We start from the raw sequence: 26282 nt of genomic DNA on the forward strand, positions 1-26282 counted from the left end.
ATACCTAATGTGTTGCTCAGACCTGCCAATCCCTTGCCTGTTACACAGATCACTCTTTCCTAATGCACATAATGCATTTTGAAAGTACTTTCAACACAGCTCACAGAAAACAAGATACTCCTTTCTTCTATTTCATGCTTGTACCCTGGGTTTTTAAACTCTGGCTAGCTCCCATGGAGGAGGAATGGAGGATGTGCATTTTGATGAAAAATACTGCTTTAAAATTATTATGTAAGTGTTTGACACAACTGTAAACAAATCCATCAGTGTTCATCAGCTAAATGCATTATCTCATCAGTCTGTTATCTGCTGAAGAGGTAACTTTTCTAAGATCTCTGTTATGGTTTTATTACTCTTTCATCAGTCCTCATTTAAGCCAGCAGTTCTCACTGCAAACATGCTCCTAATTACTTTACCTGACATTGTACAGGCACTTTTCCCCATAACTGAACTTGAATGGTTGCTCTTGACTGCAAGCGGAGCCAAGTTCTGAACATGGGCTATGGGGTTCCTTCTTGATTTTCACAGGGAGACCATGAAAAGCCACTGGAAGAGAAGGAGAATGCAATTAAAATCCGAGTACAATATCAACAATTAACTTTTCCAAGTAAGCTCGACACTGCTAATTAAACACATGATTAATTAAACAATTGTAATAATAAAAACAATATAGGAAATAAACATTTCAAATATTTCTTTGAGTGTCAACTGAAAAACAGACCAGAGATACTTTACATTGGCTATTATCACTTCTATTGTTTAATAGAATGATGGCCAGCATCCCATCTCATTAGCAGGAAAATAACAGCCCACTTATATTTGGCTTAACTACTGTAAATGTTGTCAGAGACAAAATACTTCCCAGGCACCAAATGTTTCTAAGTAATATCAGAAGTTGCTTTTAGCTATAAATGCAATAGTAGTCCACTTCAAAGAGTGTCACAAAAATGATTCCAAAATAAATTTGAGATATATCAGCCTCAAGTATATGATCAGTAATGTTTTTGTCCCACAGAATGCTTGAAAATTTGCAGCACAATCCTTGAAACTGGATGATTATATGCATTTTTAATTACAAAGAACATCTTTGAAAAATTCAGAAGAAATGGCTTAAGTAATTTTTCTTTAAAATAAACACAATAAAATCCTGGCCTGATCAAATTCAATAGTAGATGTGATATAGACACAAACCAAAAAAAAAAAAAAAAAAGTAATGCTTTTTAAAAGCTAAAAAAAAACCCAGAGGGGGGTGTGACAGAAATGCAGCATTAATTAGAAGCACAAATTGGTCTGTACTAAGAGAAGGGCCAAAGGTAACGGCAAGGTTAACCAGCAAATTAGTTTACACCAGACAGCTTTCCTTATTTCGTATCCAATCTTAACCAAAATTAAAGAAGAAGAAAATTAAAAGCTCACCTGACACTGACAGACCTAAGTAAGTGGCTAGGAGGACAAAGGACTAAAAGACAGGTATGTATTGGCTTGAAAATACACCTGTCAAGTTTTAAATAAAATGCATTTTTGATCTCCAAGATGCCTAGAATTCAGAGATAATTTTATCACTTTGATGTTGTCACCAAAACAGCATAGTATGAACATCACATTCCAGCCTGACATAGACACTTCTATCTCCATAAAAATCCACGTACATGCAGCAGTTCCTGTTAGAGAATCTCAGCAAAAAGTCAGGTTATCATTACCACCAAGTAGCATCTTACCTCTTCTCTTGCACCTGAACTTGGGAAAGATGATTTGTTATAGACTACATATTTTCTGATACTAATGCATCTGCATACACACACCAGTGTGTATGGGGAGATAAATGAAATCAGTAAATTATCTCCAGTGGGGAGATAAATGAAATGCTGTCTAAGAAGTAAGCATCAGCACCACTAAACTCTGGCATCTGTGAGTAAGATTCCAGATTTTTGCCATGGGTTTCTCATGGTTAGGCAATGTTCAGAGAGCTCTTTCACAAACAGATCCTCTCATACCCTGTTACATGACAGCTTCTACTATTGCCTTTCAGTTGAGTCATCTGCAACATAACACTATTCTATTTTGACATATATTTTCACAAAACTCACAAGAGTTAGCAGAAAACTCCTATTCAGGTATTGTATTTTTGGATAATATCAGTTACGTGGAAAGATAAGTAAGGAGAAGAAGACAATAAAACATATAGAAATGCGTATGTACAGCACAACTTAGGAAACAGAGATGGAAAATGTGAACATCACAAGAAGGAAATAATTCTTCCTGAATAAAACAGTCTGAACTTGCACGAAAAAGAAGCCCACATGGACTTCTTGAAAAGTGATTCTCAGATTTAATAATATGGCAAACTGCAGCTCAGTCAGCTTTCCAAAGCAACGGCAAAGCAGGCTGATATCCAGTAGTTTATTTCAGGATACTTCTAGTGAACTTTTACTGCTGACTCTCCTTTGTATGTCTTGGTCAAATAATGCATGCACATACATTTAATGTATATGATGGGCCCCACAACTCTGGGACGCTGGCTCCGATGGTAAGGTAGGTAATCTCTTTAACTTGAATCAAAAAGTTAAAACACAACTGCAACAAGACTCTTTTTTAAAGCCAGTATCACATATTTGCACAAAGGCCACATGCTGCTCTATTTTTTTTTTAATTTTTTTTTTTTACTTTGCGACTTCCTTGGAGTTAATCTGTTATGAAAAATTACTTCCCTTATTTATTTTTAAATAACGGGAGTACAGAGACTCCCACACTACAGCCCTGTGTGCAGAACTGGCTGGGTATTTCATCACAGCGCTGAGAGCCTGAACGTCTGCTAACAGGCAGTTTTCCAGCTCACTGGCACAGGCACAAGTGAAAGCAGCACATTCATTTTGTGCAATTTGCTTTACCTTCCCACATGGAGTTGGTGCATGTAAAAGGCTGTTAAGTACTAAATTATTCCTTATCAAATCACCATCATCTGGAGTCATGATCAACACTAATTAAATTACTTTCACTGAACACGGCTCCAGCCTGCTGCCTCAACTGCGAGGTACATTTTATTTTGCTTACTGTACAGTCCTAGTAAGGTACAGGGCACAGTGCTAGAAGGCATCTGTGCTGTAGTTTTAATTAAAGTTTACCTCACCTTCCTCCCAGCTTTATAAGCTAGGGTAAAGTGTATCAAATCAAGTAGGTTAACACCTTCACTTCATTTAGAGAAAGCATTACAGACCAAAGTGATTTTATATTAGATCTTTATCTTAACTACAGCCAGAAAGATAATGTAGCTGTAAAATTTAAAGCCTTCCTCGGGCAGTCCCCTGACACAGTCACCATGCTAAGCTTTATCTGTAACTCCACTTTTAGAGGTAGAAAGGAAAAAAGATAGGCTGATAAAAATGCTTACTGCTTTTTTGGGGGCCTTTCTTGAAGGCTACTTGCCCTTTCAGGACATGTCTTAAGTGTGGCTGAAGATGACAGACTTATTTTAACAATACAATTTCAAACATTCAAAGCAGTTTTCATATCATCACTGAAACCCTCTGCCCGTCACTTCTGATTTCAGTGTGACACTCATTCTATAGTGCACCTATTAAAAGAGAATTTAAGCATATACTCTTTTGCTAAACTGAATTTTATATTATGTTCTCAATCCTCTTTCTTTTGAGGAGAGCAGGGTTGCTTATTTATACAGTCTAATTTTAGTGCAGCATACCAGCTACCAACACATTCATATTAACAAAATGACATTTTAAACAACCAGCTCCTTACCACTTCTTTCTTCCTGATGGTAAATTCATTTTACTTAACCCCAGAACAAGAGTCTCAACCCTATTAAAGTAAAGGGCCCTCTGCTTTAATAATGATCTTATGAAACAGTGACCAAGGGCCAAGATTTCATCCCGAGTGATTACTTACAGATAACTACCTTCGAACTTGAAAGGCAAGCAATCTTACAATGTGTACTTAGATGGATGGCTTCAACACTTCATCTCAACTACCACGCAAAGTCAGGCTTATCGGTATCAGAAACAGACCCTTGTCCCACAGACCCTCTCTGGAGCATCTCTAAAGCCAACACACAGCTAGAAGGCAAGCAGGACTGCTGCCATTTGTAGCAAATTGATGAAGGTATAATACATTACTGTATGCATATTCTCTGTCCATAAATATGTCTGTTTATATCTGCAGAGTAAAAGGGCTTGCATATTATACATAATGTGCTGCTGTACAGATCTAGATTTTATACAAAGCAATAATGATTTCACCACAAAGTAAGCTCACACATAACATGCAAAAACATGGGGTGGAACCTGCCATCCATCCTTCAGAAGTGCTGTTCTAGTTTGCTATCTGTCAACAGCCTAATCCCTGAACATTTTCTTCATAACAACACCCGAAGAATAAAGAACCACACCACTCAAATGAAGAACAATTTTATTAAGAACTCTGAAGTCAAAGGAGGAATTGGTTTGTCTCAGAGTAGTCTGATATGTACACTTTCTAGCCTGAGAAACAGAAGTGTACCACCTCTGTACAGACAGAACTGAATCTACTTCTTCTGAGAAAGCCCTGAAACTCACTGCATTAAGCAATGGCTTAAAATATTTTTCAATTCAAGAGATGATTATTCAAGATGAAGAAGAAATTAGGAATATGTTATATGAAATGGCAAGTCATTTCTCCTTTGAACAAAAAGCAACGTTTTAACTTTCAAACTTCAGATTCCTGCTCAGAACACATGATAAAGTCTTATTTCTGAGGAAGAATGGTTTCAACCATACTTTTAAAAGCCATGAAATATAACTGGTAATTCAGTGATGTTGGCTAATAGCAGGCAATGTTTTCTCCACTGACCAAAGATACAAAGATGTCCTATCCACACTTGTGGATAGGAAAGAACATTTACTATATGGTATAAAATCAATTGACAGCAGTTGATTTTGTACCACACTTGCTCCTGATAGTGAACTCGGATGTCTCTTAATATTACATTCACATGTATTACGTTTGAGGACTTTGAGCACCTGAAGAGAAAAGAAAGTAACAGTAAGTCATGGCCTAAATGCGCTGTTTCTGAGCTGTTTTTCAAATTTATGCTCTCAAATCATTCTCTAAAGACAATTCTGTAAATAAACTCACCAATTTTATCATCAATTGAGACAAAATTGTTAATATGCAATATAAGTTTTGAGAGATTTCTTCAACACACTTGAATATAGGGGACTTGACTCAACAGCAAGATGAAAAGACAGAAGATGTAAAAATACTGAAGCTGATACCACTGCAACTCCAGGTACTAGACTGACTGAGGTGAACCAAGATAATACTTGGTAAAATTTCAAATGCAAGAAGGAAAGACTCCTGTACTGATAAAGCAAACACTGTCACACTTTAAATCTATCTCTCGATACATACAGCAATGCAGCAGGCACTTCAGACACATCAGAGTCTCTCCAAGATTCTTTTCCAGTACATTTACTTCTGCCAAGCCCTCCCCTTCCCCCAACACACAAAAATCCATTACTAAAGGGTCTAATCTCAGCTATCAGCACAGAGTGCCTTTTATGGAGCCATTAAACCATTTCTCTTGTTTACAGTGCCTGAAGAAAGATGTGAATTATGTCTGTGACAAAACAGGCGATAACATTTCTAAACTGCTATCAAAATGCAAACTGAAATACACTTAAGGACAGGGACCCTAATTCATGTTTTTGCCATTTTCCTCGCTCACTATAACTTAACAGCACTCACCTGATGATTCAAACAAATTATTTATGCTATAAGTACAACAGGTAGGCATTAGTAAAAAAAAAAAAAAAATCTGCTTTTAAACAGTTTATTGAACACTTTGTCAAAGAGCATAAAATGCTAGTTATGTCATAGGTGATAGTAGTGACCTAGCTGCTCTTGTCAGAAAAGATTTTTAAAAAATCCAAGCACAACACTATGGGTTCACAAGTTCTGAAATGCCTTATTTTTGCAACAGTCACCTTAACATTTGAATCATACATTCAGTATAGGTACTTGCTTACTTCAAGCAATGAGCTATGAAACTAAATACTTCCTCTATAGCTTTCTAGGTGGGAATGCCAGGTTTTATATAATTTTTCAAAGAGGTTTGAGAAGTGTGCATTCAACTCATGAAACAATAGCCTTCTGCATTCCGGAAGGCATTTATTGATTATTTATTTCTAGATCATTATGATTTGAGCTTTAGACCTTTGTAGACAGCTGCACTCTGAATTTCAACAATCATTTAATAAGAATCAGATTAAAGACAGGATGCCGAAGCAGTGTGCTCTTTCAATTTCATTGTACTATATATTTTGATGAGAAGTTTTACGGTTAACTTTGAGATGCTCAAGAGTCATCAGAAGCAGGTACTCAACATAGCTGACCATTCATTCATACTCCAGAGGTGATTGAGCTGCAGCTGGATGAGGTATGCAGCCTCGTATACTAACAGAACCTGAAATAAAAATATCATGTAGGAGAGGTGACAGATGAAGAGAGCTAGGACAGTAAAGGCTAGTAATCAAGAATTGCCATCTAAACTGTTCCCAATGATTTTGAATAAAAAGCCTATAAATACATAAGATAGCTGAAGACAGAAGTGACTGCAAGCATGGATGACTGAGGCAAGATCTGCAGTTGTTTTCACCCTACACGATCTCTTGCAAAAAAACGTTTTGTTTCTGACCACTGCAACAGCTGCAGAAATGAGCAAGACTTGAAGGCTGTGGACTGATTTAAAAGTGGCTGAAGAGATTACATCTACACAGACTCCACCAGGTTCTTCAACCATTTATCTATCAAAGTCACCTCTATCAGATCTTAGCTGAGCTCCAGTCAACTGGATTTCATTTAGGTCCTGCTCTCTGCCAGATATTGGAAGAAGTTGGTGACAAATTGGATATCTGACACACAGATATGTATCATCATTGTGGTTTCAGAGACTATCCTGGCAGTTTATAGAAAAGCTGAACACAGACAAGAGACCTGAACTTTCACTACCTTACAAATGAAAGCTGCTAGCAAGGGAAGGGAGGGTGGGGATGGGAGGAATCTATGCATTCCTATCAAGTATCTTTTTGAAGAAATACATTATATTGATATTATTCTCCATTTTACAGTTGCATCTAGAAAATTAGAACTCCTTCAAGATCCAGAATTTAGACCTAAAGACAGCTGTGCTCCATCTAGACTCACCAAGTAGTGACCACTCACCTGAAACAGTCTGCATGTGTGTTTGGTATTTGTGTGTGCACACAGAGTCAAATGAAAGTAAGCATACTGAATGTGCAAGCATGCCTTTGCAATGATACATTACATATGGCAAAAATATGTGCAATACTGAAATAAAGAGCAGAAAGCTTTTTCCTCTTCAAATGGATATGTATAACTGGGGAGAAAATGGGTAAGCAGCATGCAGAAGAAAGTAACAACTCGTAAACGTGTGAAAAAGCATTCAATAAAAAGCTAGTTTTTCTTATGTGGTAGCCTGATTCTAAGTCCAGAAAATAAAATCTCTGGACAGCTCTTAACACAGAGAATGCTCTGCCACCCCTGGTCTCAGTGCTCTTTCCCAGAAAGTGGGACTTCATGACTGGGCAGCACTTGGCAAAGTCATTATATATGATTCCATCAATTCAGTCTTTGCCTTGGCTTCAGATCAGATCCTTCCAGCCCCTACTAGCTCAAAAGATAGAAACAGCATGGGACCTCATTTTTTGGAAGCTAGTTCTGAACGATGAGCCCAAGCACCAGCTTTCAAAGCCAACTGGCAAGAATAGAATATGTGGGCAAGATGGATCTATTTGAGAACCTTGTTTAACAAAAAGAAAATACCAGCTTTGAAGTAATCTGTCACCTTTACTGGAAAATATGCAACTACAAATGCACTTTAATAACAGTTAGAACTCACACTGCAAAATGAAGCAAATTGCTTATTTTCTCTTCCAAACTAAAGCTTACAATATTGTGCATGTCAATTAATGGTCTACTTGAATTGCATGAACACTACGCAATGGTATAGCCTTTACAATCCTTAGGGGGTGGGAAAGGATGGGGGGGAAGGTAAAGAATGAAAGACAGCCCAACAGTGTGGGATTTTTTCCACAAAGCCTACATGGACTGTTCTCAGATTACATGGTATGAGAATAGAATTAAAAAATTTGTTCTGAATTTGACTTAGGAAAAATTAGCAAGCAGGTAAAAATAAACTGCAGCAAAAGCTGGAATTTATTTTTGTTTACTAACAAGGAGTTGCAAGAAGGAAAATTTTCCTACAATATATACACTAACAAGGAGTTGCAAGAAGGAAAATAACAGCCCATTTTCCTACAATATATATTGGAAAATTCTGGACATTAAGATCTACAGTAATGCATCCTATCTTAGCCAGCATTGTTTGCTAAAAAAACTTGCTCTTGCTTTGGAGTGAAGTTTTTCTTCTTTCCTAATTTTTCAAGCAAAAAGCATTACAGATTAACAACTAAAAGACAAAAAAACCGCATTGATGAAACTCAACTCTAAATTAATTGAATCACCTGTTCATCTCTAGATTATGTTAATTATCTATATTCACAATAATTTTTCCTATCCTGACTATGATCTGGCATTAACATGAAGTCTTTGAGATTAGCACCTGAGGCCAAAAAAAGTGTTGAAATAGAAAACAGAGAAGAGTTCACTGCACCTAGAGCTCATCAAGTTTGCATCAGTATCCATCAGGCAGGTTTATAGGAGGGCATTTATATACAGGGAAAAGGTGACCAACAAAAACATCACTAAAATGCAAGCATATGCCACTTCCCTGCAGGACACCTTATTTGACAATTGAACATTATGTTCCTGCCCCTGTTCAGCAAAGAAATTATTCTAGGACCTTCTTCACAAACGAAAGTGTCATTCTTTAACTGGAATTTTCTAAAGCATGCGTGCTAAGACACTAAAAAATTCTGCCAGTATAGCTATTTCTGGTAAGCTAACCCAAGACCCTCTTGCCATGACAGATGTAGCCTCCCCTGAGAGGTGGAGGGGTTCCCAGTTAGTGTGGGAGAGGAAGCACAGTATTAGAGATCATACCCATTCAGCTTAATAATTGGTTCACTGCTCTAAATCCTCACTTTTAGTGCAAGATATCCCTGATTTGCTTGTCTGTTGCAATTTCTGAAATGCTCATTAGTTACTGATGGTACACCTGGAGACTTCTGACACTGGAAGTCCTGAAGGCACCACTGAGATAATTCCGATATTTGTAGCCATTTGGCTTCTCATTTAAAAGGACCATGTCAGTCGAAAATTTCATCATATATTCACTGAGTATATTCAGTATAACAACAAGTAAAAAGCCCACCCAAAAGGATAAGCCACCAGACTGGGGGGTAGGGGGAGTAACTTTCAGTAAATATCAATAAAAGATAACCTACTCACTAAAATGCAAAGGTAGAGCAATTCCAAGGCAAACTTTTCTAGATGCTTCAGTAAATACCTAGGTAAGGCACTATAGGTCCTTTGTCATAAGCTGACAGTGTATTTGGACAGCTGCTACCTGGCTGAACTGCCACACAGTATTAGAAAACTGTCTCTACTCTTCTAGCCCCAAGAGCACGTAACATTTTGGCACAGTTTTGGTTAGTTGATCCCTCTTTGCCTCTATCCCCAAAGGATTTCCACTTTCCCGTTAAGAATTGTCTAGAAGGTATTTTCAGGTGGCAGGAGCTGCCGTTACCAATAGTTTCTTAGCTTCCAAAAGAGGCAATCCCACAGAAATGCTGTCACAGGCACTGTTTTATTCCGATTTATGTCCCCTTCCTGCAGTGCTCTCCTTCCTTTCCAGACAATTTACCTGTCCAGCTGTAGGAGACTCACAGCTGAGGCAGTCGAGTGGAAAGTGCTGCCAGAGGGTCTCTGCCTCCTAGCAAGTACCTCCAGGGCAAAAGTGAACCTGCTGACAAATACCTCGGGTACTGGGTTACTGGGAAGAATACAAGGAAATTTGCAGAACATTGGTGGGAGGGAGAAGGGAAGGATTTAGCTAGGAGGAGTGAACTGGCTCACTTTGATGTCTGAGGAGAGCAGGTGAGGCAGGACGAGCTCACCCTGCCCCCAAAATAAACAGAGGCTTAAGGCTCTCTGGAGGAGGAAGCGGTAACCTAATAAAATTAAACCAGCTGGGTTCTGTAGCAATTGAACTAAAATACATGGATAGCTGAAGATGATTATAGGGAGGGAAAAAAAAAACAAAAAAAAACCTAAAGAATTTTTAATCCTTCTACATTGGATCTGCAACCTCGTCGTCCACACAGAGAAACAGGGCTGCTCTTCACCGGCATTTGCTTTGTTAAAGTCCTGGGAGGAGGTCGGGGCATTTGTTCCCGCAGTTACTGATAATGTATCTGGCTCCAAAGGCTCCCAGGCACGGTGCAAAAAGAGGCAATCCACTTTTAGAGCTTCTGCTAAAGAGGAAGTTCTTAATGTAAGATCAAGCCTGGGAGAAAACTTAAATTGTATTCCTACCTGGGAATTATCAATAAAGTTAAATGCAAAGAGAAGAGCTGGCCACTATATCAGGGTCTGTGTGCTTTTCTGAGGACAGCATTTCCATTTGCAGCAATTTTCAAAATTTAATTTAAATTGTGAGAGGTAATGGCTAAGCATTGCGTAGTTTCCATTACTAAAATACCCAATAATATCCCAGCATTTTACACATACACACACATGCACACTTTCCACTTCAGGTAACTCTGCAGTTTGACACTTTCAGGTCTAGATTTAAATAGATTTTGTAGAAACAAAATTATGAAGAAAACTCTGGAAACTATAACAAGCATTTTTCCCCAGCATAACAATAAACTCTAAAATGAACAATTTTGTATTTTCTATTTATTGTTTTAAAGGTATCATCACCTTGCTATTTAGGAAAGATGCCCACAGCAGAAAACAAACAGGAACTGATTCTGCCTCATTTGCCCTCTTACGGAAAAGTTTCAAGTAACATCAATATAATTATTATCTCTGTTGTTCTTTTCTGATGTATTCATGCAAGGATATAACAGCCACCTATAAATGAGAGGGCCACCGATCTCGTTCTTGCAGCTGGACAAAATGTGAAATAAACTGGATTTAATTGCTGGTTCTGCCATAATCCAAACAACCGGTGTCAGAAGGTTGATTCTAGTTTGAAGTAGCTCAGCCTCTGGAGCCTACCCTTAGAGACCCATAACCACCGTGTCAGTTTGCATCCCTATAAAAACAGGAATATCCTCATAATACAAGAGCATCCTAATAAAAAATTATCCTTAAGGATAATCATGCCTGTCAGATAGCTACTCAAGTATATGCAAAAGCAAGAAAAAACAATAAATAATGAAATGGACTCCACACTGAGTGCTCTCTAGCATGAATTAAAGAAATAATTTAAAAGATTATTTACAAATTGCTTTAATTGTAGCAGCTCTCAGTGCTGGGCACTAAAATGGAACAAAACTACATTTTGAGATTATTTTTAATTCAATATTGCCTTTAACAATAAGTATATATTCATAAAACACCACTAACACTAACTCAGAGTAGCTAATGGGATGTTTGTTTACTTCATGTGGAGAAAGGGACTGTCACCACTCCAAATACATGTGTCCTCCATGCTTCAATGTTCAATTTTCACAAATGCTCACCAGCAATAACTCTAACAGATCTTTTACAAATCATTCAAGCAAGGCTGAAATCTAATTCTCTAGTTTGCTACCAAAACTACTGCAAAACCTGCAGTCTCCAGTGGAAAAGGTGCGGGCCATTGAAATAAGTCAACAGTAAAATTCAGCTCACAATTTTTATCACTGATTCAACAGGGAAACAAAGAAGCCATTGTCAGAAGTGGTTACGTCTGGGAACATAAAGTCAAGACTATATTTAAGTAGGCCGATTTTCAAAGACTCTTAGCAAAGTGCTCTTTCTGGAGCCAGTGGAAGCTTGACCACCTGCAACCAGTGCTCGTTCTCAGGACAGATATTTAAGGCTTCTGCTGCTACTTAAAGCATTCCTAATGTATATGAGACTCGCTGAACATACATTACCAATACACTTGCTGAAGCCAAGCATTCCTAAAGTTTTATGATTATTTTGTAAGTGCATAAGCATTCCTAAAGTTTTATGATTATTTTGTAAGTGCATACAATCAGTAAGACTGACAATTACATGTTGGATTTCCTGTATGCATATATATATATATATAATATATATATATATATACACACATATACACACACACACACTGACTGTATAGACTTGTATTAATCCAGCTCCCAAATTCTAATGCCAAATGCTTGAAACTTTTTGTCTTTCCAGAATACTGACACTTCAAAAAGTCCTTGCTGTCTCCACTTCTCTTATTGCTTTGGTCATGTGAAATTTTTTAACAGATTGTTAGTAAGGAAACATTGCATTCAGTTACAGCATGAAGACAGAGTATTAAAAAAGAATTAAACTGTTTACCTTTTCTAGGTATACATTATAAGCAGAAAGGAAACAACCTTTGAGCAAAGAGGATCAAATTAGCAAGACTGGGAATTGTTTTTGCACATGTAATTTTTCAAATGTCCTTGATGACGACTCATAATATATAAATTCAAAGACAAAAACCTGGCCAGTCAGTAACCTTCCTATTCACTGACTGCAGGACTCGGCAGTAAATGTCACTGCTAGAAAATATTTCACTACATTAACTTACTGGCAACCACATTTGCTGAATAAGTTCATAAACAGCCACAGGAAAAAAGACAACCAGAAATAAAGCTGCTAATGATTCACTCTTTTCTAACATGCATAATCCTCAGCTTACAGAAGAAATAGATACGTAAGAATAAAGATATCCTTTACCAAGACAGTTCACTTCTCCATTCACCTCACCAAGGTCATACTAGAGCCCAGGAACTGGTAAGAGTAATGTCTTGAAGACAAAGAGAATGAAGAATAAGTGAAAGGAAAAGAAAAGAATCCTTCCCAGGGAAAAGACGAGCACATGCCTTGACAAAATAATCAGTTTTCCATTTAAGTTTCAGCTAGGTTTAGACCACTCCTAAAAAAAAACCACTGATGACTGCTAAATTTCAAAAGAATTAATAAATATAATCATTTTTGCATATTTATCAGCTTATAAATGGCTTCACTGTAAGTACTTCCTAGTACTGAAATGCACAGGACCAAAACAAAAGGACTTGGAACCTGAAACAAGGGCTATTTTTCCTGTAGGCTTACAGAGGGCTACCTCTGTCCTACACGACACAAATGTGTGTTAAGCATATCAGTGCTTAACTGACTGTCTTGAGGAGTTTCACTCTCTCTTCCTTTTTTTAACTGCTATATCCCTTGAAAACTTCACAGCACTCTGCAGGAGAGCCTGATTTCTATCTCCAGTTGCTGAGGCAGCAAGCAGAAATAAAAAGATAAAAAAATTATGCAGACCGCAAACACATTTTACATAAAGAAACATATGTGATATATAGAAGTGGATGAACTCAGCTTGCAGACTGCCTCCTTATTTTAGACCATTCCAGAGCTTATAGATTTTCAAATCAGTATTTACACTGCTCTTGAAATACAAAACTCATTTTGCAAAAACACTGCATGGAAATAAGCTTTAGGAGAATAAGGGTTTTGTATCAAAATAGAATCACAAAGACCCTTCAGTCTGCCTTGCTTGGTTACAGTGTGAAAATACAGCTAAAAGAAGTTTATGCACATTTTAACACAACTGGAACTGAAAAAATTTTCTAATACATATACATACTCTGGATGAAATTAACAACTATCTGGTTTAAAACAGAAATAACGGTAGCATTAAAAAATACTGCCGTGACCACAAGTTACAATGTGAGGATCGCTTGTATTTCCACATATGAGACCTCCACAGAAGGAAGGAGGGGAGGCTTCCTCATAGAGGAAATAGAAGGTTTTTTCCAAAACTGAGAATTCAACGTTTTGAATAAAATATGTTTAATGTTTTTGTTTTCATGTGAACAGCCATTAGGAAGTGACCTGACAGCCTTAAGAAATTACCATGTGAAAGAAAAAAGGTCTACATGCTTCATCTTTGATCTACGAGACAGATTTATCACAGGACAGGATGACTGAAGTTTATTCATTAGCTGATAACCTTCACATGCAACCCAAGCCTTTAATCTGCAATAAAGCAGCAAACAAGGATGGGGCTCTAAGGAAAGGAAACTAACTCAGCTTGGATGAGCAGGGACATGGCAGTGGAAGGGCAGTGGGCAGACAGGGGCACAAAACCCCACAAGAAGAGCCCTGTCCAGCTGCCTGGGCTCCCGCATGCCCCACACTGCTGGAGACCATCAGGTTCACATTGGTCCTGTGCTAAACCGGTCTGCATGAGGTGTCTGCTGTGCCTGTGGATGCCAGAGGTACCTTTCCATTAGCAGTAAAATTCACATCACAGCCTGCTGGGCACTCTGAAAGAAAGCTTCCGCTTTGGAAGTTTTAAAAATCAAAAGCTATGTTCTTGATGGGAGTCTTCTAATTTGTTTCACAGGGCTACTGCCGCCACCACCAGTATTAACATAATCTGTGAGACACTACCACTACTGCAATCCAGGAGAATCTTAAATCTTTGCACCTTCAAAGCTGGAAATTTAGTATAAAAATACAAGCAGATAAGCAAATAAACAGAAACTGCTTATTAAAATCAAAGCAAGCCCACAAATTCTCTACTTTTAAGATCACAAGTTAAAGGCATTACAGTCGACACTCTCCCTCATGTAAAACTTTTTCAAGAATCAAATCTTGCAATTATGGTCACAACTGTATGGCAGATTTAAATATTTCCAAAAATCTTCAAGAGGAAAAAGAAGAAAAACAAAACCCTTATCAGCACAGGCTAATGCCCATCAATGAGCTACAAAATGAGTTTTTTGAAAGACACCAAATCCTAAATTCTTTTGAATGTGAATTAAATTAAAAAAAAAAAAAAAAAAAAAAAAAAGAAAAAAAGAAAGTTAACAGGTGGTAACAGTTTCAGTCCGGCTTTAAACAAAGGAAGCAAGTGCTCAGGGATACAATGAAAGAAGCAAGGCTATCTAAGGCAACTATGAAGGGAGATAAGGTGGTCAGCATCGACTCCTCAGTCTGACCTCTCCGGCTCTTACAACAGCAATTGCACTGGACTGTCTTTGTAAAATGCTTTTGAGATCTCCAGATAAGTGATCATTAAGAAAGCTGTGTATCTCACAGCAGAGTGATACATGCATTTCTGTACCTACTTCAAACCAGAAACAAAGATGTTAAGCAACATGCCCAAGGTCATGCAAAGCTAAAGGCAGGAACAAACCACAGAGCCCCGAGTCTCACAGCCCTTAAGAAAGAATCCATCACAGTCGGGCATGCACTAAAAGAAGTAAGCAAATGTCTCTGTATTTGACAACATCTGACCTATGGAAGGAAGTAGTTTCAAGACAAGTGGCAAGAAACAAAACACAGCTGCAGCAGAAAGCCCTACCAGGGAATAGCTCAGCACCAGGAATAAGTAGCACCACCTTGCAGGATATTTGTCAGACTGCCTGCAGTTGCACCAGACTTGCAGAGCTACACTCAAAGAAAAGGTTATTCCTGACACACAGACTCTAAATAAAGGCAAAATAAAATTAAAACAAAAAAAAAAAATCTCGAAAAAACAACCTGAAAAGATGCTGGTGTGTGCAACTTGCCACACGCAGACAACCAAAACGCTACCAACTGTAATTTCTAGAACACTGTGCACTACCAAGACATGACTACCAGCTGCCTATGAAGTGAATCATCACATTAAAAAAATGACATTTTTTTTAGTCCACTAAAATCTCTTCTAGAAGCTGCAAAATTAAACTATTCTGCATCAAAACAAAAAACAATTCCAGTAAATATACCTCATTTTGACTTCAGTAGACCTGTCAGAACTCCTAGTATTCTGATGTTTTCTATTTTTATTGTGTGCAGTTTCTTCTCCAAAATATGTCAGAATAAGGGAAAATTAACCTCTATCAATTTCTCACCAGCTCTTACCATACTAAAGCAAGAAGAAAATGCTCTTCTAATTCTGAAATTCACTTTTGAAATTTAAATCACAGAAAGAAAGAAAGAGAACCACAAGAAGCATTTTTAATATGGTAATGCAAAAAAAAAAAATCATTATTTTGTATGCTGCAAATATATAAATAAATATTAAAGCTTTTCCTCATTTAAACTGCATTTGGAATATCCTACACCATTAGTTAAAATGACAGAAGAATACAGCTACCTGAAGCCTATGTAAAGAATCTCTCTTTAACAGGCTTTTAAAGATTGAAGCCAGAGCATCTAAAAAGCACATCCCTGAATAATTTAAGATTCCTGGCATCTACATTGAAAGCGCCCCTTTACTAAACCTGGAGGAACAAAAAAAAAGAGGTAAGAGAAAGAATAAAGGTCATGAAAGATCAGTGACAAAATCACTACTAAAAAAAGTATTTTTTTCTATCTTAAAGTTTAATCAGACATGGAGAAGCATGGATTTTCACAGCCAGCCCTTCCCATTTACTGTCAACAGATGTGGTCTAACACTAACATTTACCCCTTGGCAGTGGTAAGGTAAGGCTGTGATGATCTCGGAAACAATACAGGAACAAAATAAACGAGAAGGAAGGAAACTGATCAAGAAGGTGAAGCACAAGACAAATCCTCATTAACAGAAACTCGGTAGCAAATAAAAGGCAAAATCTAGAATTTATCAATCATTTTAAATATGTAACTAACACTTCAGGGCAAAAGAAAAAAAAAGATCCATGCAAATACATATTATTAAAACAAAAAAAAACCATGATTATAGTATTAAGACACCAGGCAACCAAGTCTGGTGCCGAGTAATCCCCATTTATAACCAACTGTACCAAGGTTGCATTACAATTCAGTGTTTTGTTGACAATACCAAGTTTTCTTTGCCAACTACATCTTTTAAACATCAGCAAATCCTACCTACTTCCTCTTGTGTCTGTCACAGAAACCATCCAAACAATGGGAGCAAGTAATCTTCACCTCAACAGCTATTGACTTCGAGCAAACTGAACACTTTATTCATTTTTGCTCCTGGAGTGGAAAGTCCTTACTGTTCTACAGTATCTGAAAGCCTTGCCACTGATTACAGCCAGTTCAGGATCTGGCTCCTCCTCAGTATATGAAAATGGACTTGAAACAATAGGAAACCTTATCTGGGGAAGTTAACACAGGTCACCCTTCTCCAAAAGTGAATACTGACTTTACACGGAGGGAAAACCAGCCTAATTAGGTTTTATGAATTGGATAAGAATTAGGAAAAAGTGTCACATGCAGAATGTTGATTAAAAAAACCCACCGAAACATTCACCTTTTTACAACAAACAGATTTTTTATATCTTTGCTTTACACAACTTCTCATGTTATTGTTAAAGAATAGTCATTAGGAAGCTACTTGAATATTTAGCAAACAAGTGAACTGCATTATAGAAGCAGATTCAGAAAACGACAAAACCAACCTGCCTAAAACAGAATTTTTGGGAAAAAGCCTGGAAGATTCCTCACTCTTTCTGTGGAACTTCTATTTCTTGCAAGAATGAAAATCTGAGAAAATGACACTATTTAATATGCAATTCAGTATTTTTCCAGTATAATTTCAAACAAAAAAATCTTTTTATACACATTGTTGTCTCTTAGAACTCAAGAATTTCAGGGCTCAAGGAAGTAGAAAGGTACAAGAAACCAAACTGTGTTTTGTTTCAAATTTCAGCCAAACAAGCTAGCTATTGTCTGCTCTAAATTCCACTCACTCTAAATAAAATTACAAAATGGTTCCTTGTGATAGGTATGCCAAATTAAAAAATAAGGTAAGAGAAGACGGGGCTTTGATGACAAAAAAGTAAGGTTTGAAAGTGCAGTCATTACTAAGATTCTTATGGTAGGAAGGGCCTCTTTCCAGAAGACATAAAGGAGCAACAAAACAAATTTTGCTTTTAAACAGCTTAAAGCTTGACATGCTGGATCCTTAGCTAATAGAAATGTGCGTAATTCCAATAACGTCAATAATACCACATGAAGTTATGCTAGCTGTTGGTCTCACTCATAATATCTAAAGCCCACACCTAACTATAAATACACATATTATGTTTGCTTTTCAAAAACTGATTGAAATTTAATAGCAAGTCATAATTGAAATATTCATGGTCCGAAGCTAGCTTTGAAGTTAAATCCCTGAGTGGACAAAGTGGACTGTATATCTAATCTAAACTAAATGTTTCCCCTAGTTACTAATACCAGCGCAGTTTCACTAGTTAAAATCATTATTACAGAAAATAAAGGCAAAAGCCACAGCACTTTAAGGGGCATTTAATCCAGCTCAGTGCTAGGACACAGCACATGATTTTGGCATATCAGCTCCTCCACTATCTTTCACTTCTTGCTTCAAGAGCTGATTTCTTCAGATCACCAAGCTGGTGATTTCTAGGCAAGAAAATTTTAACCACATTGTTCCAAAACTGCCACTGTTACTGAAGCTTCTTAAGTCTCCTTCTAATGTTTCAATTTAACATCACAACTTTCAATTTAACAGCACAGATCTGTCTCGGCTTTAAAGCCCCTTTCTCAAGCAATGAAACTATAAATAAAATGTCATTATTTTTTCTAGCTGGACTGCAGATTGTAACTGTTTCGCTGGAACACTTCAGTTTTCTTTACACACTTTGCACATCACATACACACCCCTATCTATATCCAGCTCCATAAATGAAATTTCTCTAGCAAAGCACAGTTTCGTTTAGATGCCTTTAAACTAAAGTGGCTAAACTAAAGTGACCCCCTTCATCAGTTTACACTGGTCCTTCTTCATTCTTGCCTCAAATAAATGTATTAAACACTAAATCTATGACAGTTTGTTCATTCTCTCCCATGTAAAAATAAAAATTAAAATAAATAAAGTAAAATAAATTTTAGTAGATTTTTAAAAAAAGAAATCAAGTGCTTCTGCCAGACTGCTGTCAGTATTGGGCTCAGTACTGCACAGTTATAGACTATATAGAGCAAGTCATTATAATGGAGTTTGAAGGCAGGCTTGGATCTAGAGAAAACAGCCACAATTGTGCTACTTCTGCAGCAGTAATTTCCCCATGGCTTTGGTTATGTTGATCTTCGTTCCTGTTTTGCAGAGCCCACAGCTACATACATTATATCCAAGTATATGTCTGAAACTCCATAACCTTTGCCAGAGTAACTCTCCAGGAAGCTCTCCTGACCTTTACTTAAGATAAAGAAACCAACTGAAATGAAGAAATAAATGTTCCTTTGATAATACTGTGTAAGCTGTGGCTAAGGAACTTTGAAACACAACAGCATTAATAAAATAGCCATATTAGGAGAATTTCTTTATCACCAAAAGCAGTGGCCAGCTTCAATAGGGCTTTTCATAGTCCACAAATTATTTTCCAAGAATCATTGACTTGTTGTGTAACGATAATTGTGGGTTAATAGAAGCCCCAGTTGAACTTTGTACTCTTACACAAAGGCATATGCATGAATGACTATATTTGGACACAGATCCATATGTAAAGTAACATATCTGATTTTCAATTCACAGATTGTTCTGTTTTTTGTATTATAATTTAATTTTTTAAAAAAGTCTTTGAAGACAGAAGTAAAAAAAAAAAAAACAACCTCTGTTATAAAAGGCAATTTTCAAAGTTTAAAAGTGACCATGATTGTTGGTTAGTACATGTACAGGAACTCTGAGAGAAAAACTGATTTCAATTGTTAAACAATTCCATAGGATTAAAAAAAAAGTGTGGGTTTTTTTTTTCCTCACAAAATGCTGTTATGAATACTCTCAATGAATTCTTCTTAAAAGAGCTTCTTAATAACTGGAAAAAATAATCTAAAAGATTTATAGGAAAATTCAGTAAGTGTGATTTTTTTTTGGTTTAAAGACAATTTAAATGTAATTCTTCCTAATCTCTCACTATTAATCTTAATATTTCAGTATATGAATGCCGTGTTTAACAGCTATCTGGTTTAGTGATTCACTCCAATAGGATAAACTATTTAAGTTATTTAGCAAAATGGAAAAGCTGCCATGTGCTCTGCTACAATCAGCAGACACTGTTTAGAAGAGAGCTCTGATGACGGGGAGAAGCCTTCCCATGAAGACCACAACTACGAAAAGAAGCTCCAAGAAGCCTGTGAGTGTCAGATGTTTCTGATACTATGCCCTTGCAATCACCCAATATCACAGAACACCAGGTACAGCAAAATGGAGCCAGCATTTAGCAGAATAGGAGTATTTTAATAGGTTAATGCAAGACTTGAGGAATACAGGCTGATAAAAATAAGTTTAGACTCTTGTTAAATAAGTAGATAACAATGCAGAGCACCCAGCTTAATATAACTCCTGTTTTCACCGATTAACTCAGAGGAAAATATTGTTTGAGCAAGAAAATGCCACATGCTAAGACAACTTTAAAATGCTTCAGCTGCGGCTGTATTTGATTGATTATGTGGAGAATTTTATTTATTTATTCATACACAAAACGTGTTGAGCAGCCTGACTTCTGCTCAGCAGAGATGCATCCTACATCCCACAGTATCTGATCTGTACCGGCTAAAAAGCTCCTCTGCACACTCTACAGACAAAGAAACTCCTTCCTCACCACAACCTAAGTTTTTCCATTCTTCCCTGGGGCTGTGGGTGGAAATGACAGGGAAGGGCCCCATGCTAAAAGTTATACCTTCAGCCCAAAGAAGTTCTTTTGGCTGCGCATCAAAATGCCACTTGCTTCATCTACTCATCACACTGATGTCACTGATCAGCAAAAAGAGCTATCACATGACCACAGATGACAAAATAAATAACAAATAGAAGATGCAGATGTAAATATACAAAGATGTATATTTCAAGAAAGTGATGATTTGTAGTATACTTACAACTTTCAGCCTGATAGTCTGGCACAAACTGCTCATCATTGTCAGGTACCTGAGCTGAAGAAAGGAAAACAAAAACAAAACAAACAAAACACAAGAATTAAAATAAGCCATTAAAGCATAAATAAAGACTCTCGTGCTTAATTTAAAGCACAGTCAAATTTAAAATTATGATTTTTTGTTTCTTCATTGTTGGGTATGAAAATCAGGCAAGCACATCATTTTAATATCAGATAAGCCCTGGGGTGAAGCTATGTGGTGCAGCGTGAGTCCAGAGAAGTCCCGGCACAGAACAATGGGAATGGGAGGATGTGGGGACTCACTGGCCCTACCTCACTCCCTGTACCAGGATCTGAACCTACCAAGCCACTGGTATAACTCATTAGTGCTTATTTTCAAAATATCTGCACGTAAAATCCACATAAAACCAAATCCCACTGATTAATAATGCTTCTTTAACCTGAAACTACCACACCTTCGGCTTACTTAAAAGTGGTTCCAATTGTTTGTGGCAGTCAGCCAACACAGTAGGGATTTTCTGTTATTGTTTTAAATATTCAAAAAGAACTATTTTACCAGACCACAGAATTCCTGGTTCAATGACAACATTTCAGACATTGAAAAAGATTTACTTAAAACAAAAATCATGATTAACATCCATTTGCCTTTTGTAAGATCGTCTTTGCTTTTAGGAAATTTCCATCACAAACCTGAGCTATTAAATACAATCATTTCACGGTCTGCTGATAGATAATTTTACTCCTCTGGTACCACATTTCCTTTTTGTTGTATATCGAAGACATTATCCATCTCTCAAACTGTGTGGTAAACTCATTTAAACCATTTAAGCTGAAATAGCACTAAACGTTTATTATAGATGAATACATTCGAATAACTGCAGAACATTACACAGAAGCGGTGTCCTCAGAGCATGACTGTTTCTGGTACATCAAGAGAGATCCAGCTTATCTTCTCTTAACTTTGTCATCTTTTCCTCAACATCCACACTAACTGGAATCACCGCAGCAAAGCTGCGTAAAATTCTCATTTAAAAATACTTTCCACAGTTCTTGTCCAAAGACAAGCAATTAATTCATATGATCTTAATTAAAAGTTAACATCTGCCATGATCTGGTTACCCAACAAGATTTGAAAGGTAAATGCTGCTTATATAACCATTTATCGAAACTGTGACTATCAAATGTTCTCAAATACATTATTTGATAAAATGTGACTTTTATGCCCTTCGGAACACTTTCTAGTACAGGAAATGCATATTCCCCATTATATATGTGCAATTTCTACTAGATTTTACATAATTTGTTTGAATTAAAAATATATATTTAATTAAAATTACTCACAATTATTTTGAATGTGCATTACAGTGCTCTTCATGGAACAGATCTCCACTCCTTTACTCAGGAAATATTTCTAATGACTTAACTGGAAGTATTTTTCCTGGGTAAAGAGTTCAGAATCAGGCTCATAATACTGAAAAATTGTTTGCTCTGGGTTTTAAAATAAAATCCTACTGTCTTAATTGCAGCAAATACCCCTTAAAAACAAATGACCTTGGAAATGTGCAAAACCAGATTTGAACAGAAGTCTGAGATAAATACACTAAGTGTAATTAGACTTACTTTGAAAAAAAAAAAGCATAGTTGCTTTGTTGTTCAGGTTTCTAATTAAAAAAAAACAAAAACAAAAACCTGAACAAAATCAAACCCGACAGTAACCCATCCTTTTAGAATAAACCAGTACCTCTGAGGACATATTGGCTCCTCGAAGTTTGAAGCTGTATAAAACACTACCAACCCCAATATTCACAGTGTTTTGATGCATTCAATTTCTCTTTCTTCCAGAGAAACTACAGAAGTTTTACCAAGAATTAACTCAGGGACAGGATGAGCCCAAATAGTAAGACTCCATAATTTTAATTTCTGACATTTCATGCAATTGACTACACGTGAATGTTTGGCCTTTTCCTCACAAAAATGCCAACTATTTGACTGTCACAGAAAAATATGATTATGAAATCAAGGTCTTCTACTTAAAAATCAGTTCCTAAGATTTCTAATATTTCCACTTGTTTTTGAAGCATCTGTGAGAACATTCAGAGTTAAAGTAATTGAATCATGTAACTTCTTGTTTACAGAAGAGACATCCCACACATTTTTCTTAAGCCACCCATCATTTTTAAATGCAGCAAGGAGGCCAGCAGAATTTTTTTTTTAACATGCACCTGCATTTTATATATACATGTATATGTAGAGATATATATAAAAATTTGTGAATCTAGGATATCTTTAAAAGCCTCAAGGAAAACAAAAACCCCTTCTGTTTAAATAAAGAGGCTACATTTAGTGGTTGCAGAACAGGGATAGAAATCTCATATAACTTTCCAGAGAGCGTCTTCTATGCACTGGACAGCTTCACCAGCGCTTCATTCTGGTTTTATCAGTTTAATTTGACTTAGTCCAGAAAAAAAATCTGTTGTAGAGATTTATGTATATATCAGTAAGTAAGGTCCTTTTTTTTTCCCAGCCATAGTACTCTATGAAAAAAATAAAATATATCTGGTTGAACTGTCATAGAAACCACTACATTACTGCCATTACCCCTGATTTGCTCTTGTGTATGGGGTAAACAAGAATAATGTACTTTATTCATGGATCCCCAAAATTTATGAAGGCATATTTAATAGAGATGGAGCACATCATTTTATCGGTACTCTAGAAACACGTGGAGACTGTGCTGTCAAAATTTACTTTAAATGCAATATTAACATAGCCTTAAAGGCCTCTGTAGAGAAAGGAACAAGGCACGTTAAGGAGTGTTTAAAACCCTACCAAATATAAACATAACAAATAACAGCAACCAGAACATTCAAACTAGGAACATGCATTTCCAACTGGAATGCAAATTTAGTAGCATCAGTACCTTAGAAATGATCCCACAAGCCTATATGGAGAAATTAAAAGGACCTGCTAACTGGTAGAAATGAGTACTTATTTCTTTCACTTAATCTGATATTATTCCTAAACAAGCAAAACTGAAACTTGCATATGATCATACTGCTGAAATGCAAGCAGTCATCATCATGGAGAGACTCCTTCCACCAGCATCTCACTGTGGGATGCTGTATCATTGGGATACAACATCCCATCGCTCAGGCAGAGGAGGGCTTTTGTACCTGGATTTTGGATAATTACAGGCAGATTTTGCAGCAAATTAAATAGGCAGGTAAAGACACTTGAACATGAATGTCTGAAAGGACAATGTAACTTGCAGTGTCACAACTGTCGACACATTTATATACATAGGCCATTCATTTCCTCTTTATTCATAAATACTGCAACTTAGCAAGGCCGCCATAAAAGCTTCTGTTAATGTGCACATGACACAATGCAGAAATCAGCAAAACTTTTTTTTTTTTTTACTTTGCCATTCAGAGGGAAATTGAAAAAAGATATCTGAAATGATCACCCATCTGAATGAGAACATTTCCTTGAGCTACTTAATTATGGGGGTCTGAGAAGGCAAGTATATTCCAAAAGACTGATAAAAGGTTTTGAAGGATATTAAGCACGTGGCTTTTACTGCTTATAGCAGAAGCAGCTACACGAGTTCATTCCACATTCAGAGGCATCAAGTCTCAGACTCCTGAAGCAGACAACATCTGCAGCATAAGCTATCCAACTCAGCCTAGGATATTACTAAAAGTTGGTTTTTTTTTTCCTTCTGACTATAGCTATAATGTCTCAAGAGGATTTGGAAAGCATGCAGAAATTTAAATTACAATCTTGAAGATGTTATCAGTTTAAGTTTTACAGTTTCACTACCTACTGAGATATGCAAACATTCACAGCACAAAAATAGTTAATACTTGTTTGTAGTTTTTAAAGCTTTAAACACTCTTTGAAAGGCTGAACTGACAGCTCATTTTGCAAAGGGAAAGCAATTTGGAGGGAAAAAAAAATTTAGAACTCAGGCCTGTTAGCTTGCTTTCATTGCAAGTAAACAAAAAGTCCCCATTAACAAGCATCCAGGACAAAAGGAGTTAATATTTAATTAAAACCAGCTCTATCCACTGTAACAATGACCTGGAGCCAAACAAGGCAGAAGATGTATGAGTCATTCTTTCTGCCAGTGAATGAGACAGCTGATCTCCGAAGCAATTCCTCAAGACAAGCAGTCAGAACTGGAGTTCTGCCTCCATTCACAAAAACACAGTCCAGCATGAACCATGTGGCCCCAACCACAAGCTTTTCATGTCACACCCTTCCAGAAAGCTACAGCAAAGTAAACTTGAACTTTAGGCATAAACACAGTGATTTCACTGCTTTGTCTCAAGATGCAGCACAGACCTGCTGAGGAACGTTATTTAATAAATGAAAAGTTAAGCAAACTATAAAGGGCTTAAACTTAACTCTTCCTTCTCCCACTCACAAACTGCTTCCAAAAGCTCAGCTGCACTCCAGAGAAAGGTGTTCCTGTTAAAAAAAAACAAACTGGAAGCTGTCCAGAAAAACAAGAAGCTGAAAATGCTTCACTTAAAACTTTATTTTGGGTAGCAGAACACTTCCTGCGGTACTGTGTGCTCTGACCTCATGCTTCACTTTTAGAGCTAAGAGCAATTAGTTTTAAAATATCCATCATTTATTCAAAGTGGCAAAAGAAATTGAAATTGACAGGAAATTCTATATGAGCAGTAGTATTTTGGCCTCAGCTAAAATAAGACTTTGGGCCTCAACGGTAATGGATCTATTGAGTTTTCTTTGATTCATTGTCAGTTCTGAATATCTGAAAGATTGCCTAAATTGTAAGTATTCCTGCAAGAGCAGGGGTGGGGGGGGGTGTTGGTTGGTGGCTGTACTTTTTCCATGGGAACAACTATTTCTAACAAAGAAGCAGTGGCAAGGTAAAACAGTGATAAATTTCAAGATGGTAAAAAAATTATTTCCCATAAGCACTGGATTTGCTGTCAAAACAACCCAAACCCTTTTTACATAACGTGAGATGCTCTGACTAATAAACTTAAATGCATTTCAAAACTAGCTCCAGATCTCAAAATTCTTCCTTATGTGAATAATCCCTAGGAATATGAAGATGGGTTTGCAGAATCTGCTCTTCATTTGCTGCTATACTAAATATGAGGAAAAAAAGTTAGCTTTAAAAGGAGTACTCCCATTTAGTATTTTGCTACATGCCTCATGGTTAGCAAACCCCTGTCCGGTTTTGAAAATTATTATTTGAGTAAAATTATTCACTTTACTAGCAAACAAGAAAAACATGAAAAAGTTTATTACTACACAAACTTCCCGACTTGT

General features: G+C 36.8%; 1 protein-coding gene across 2 annotated transcripts in view; it reads right to left on the minus strand.

Moving 5' to 3' along the window:
- Positions 1-26282, minus strand: part of ETV1 (ETS variant transcription factor 1) — a 66204-nt gene that overhangs the window by 31718 nt on the left and 8204 nt on the right. For both annotated transcript variants that reach the window (XM_041466707.1, XM_041466706.1), the window contains exons 5-6: positions 20956-21009; positions 417-546 (exon numbers count right to left, since the gene is read on the minus strand). In XM_041466707.1, coding sequence (XP_041322641.1) covers positions 417-546; positions 20956-21009 — 184 coding nt within the window. The remainder of the gene's footprint in view (positions 1-416; positions 547-20955; positions 21010-26282) is intronic.

This window comes from Pyrgilauda ruficollis, unplaced genomic scaffold (assembly GCF_017590135.1).
Source record: "Pyrgilauda ruficollis isolate IOZ18807 unplaced genomic scaffold, ASM1759013v1 scaffold2, whole genome shotgun sequence".
Taxonomy (NCBI): domain Eukaryota; kingdom Metazoa; phylum Chordata; class Aves; order Passeriformes; family Passeridae; genus Pyrgilauda; species Pyrgilauda ruficollis.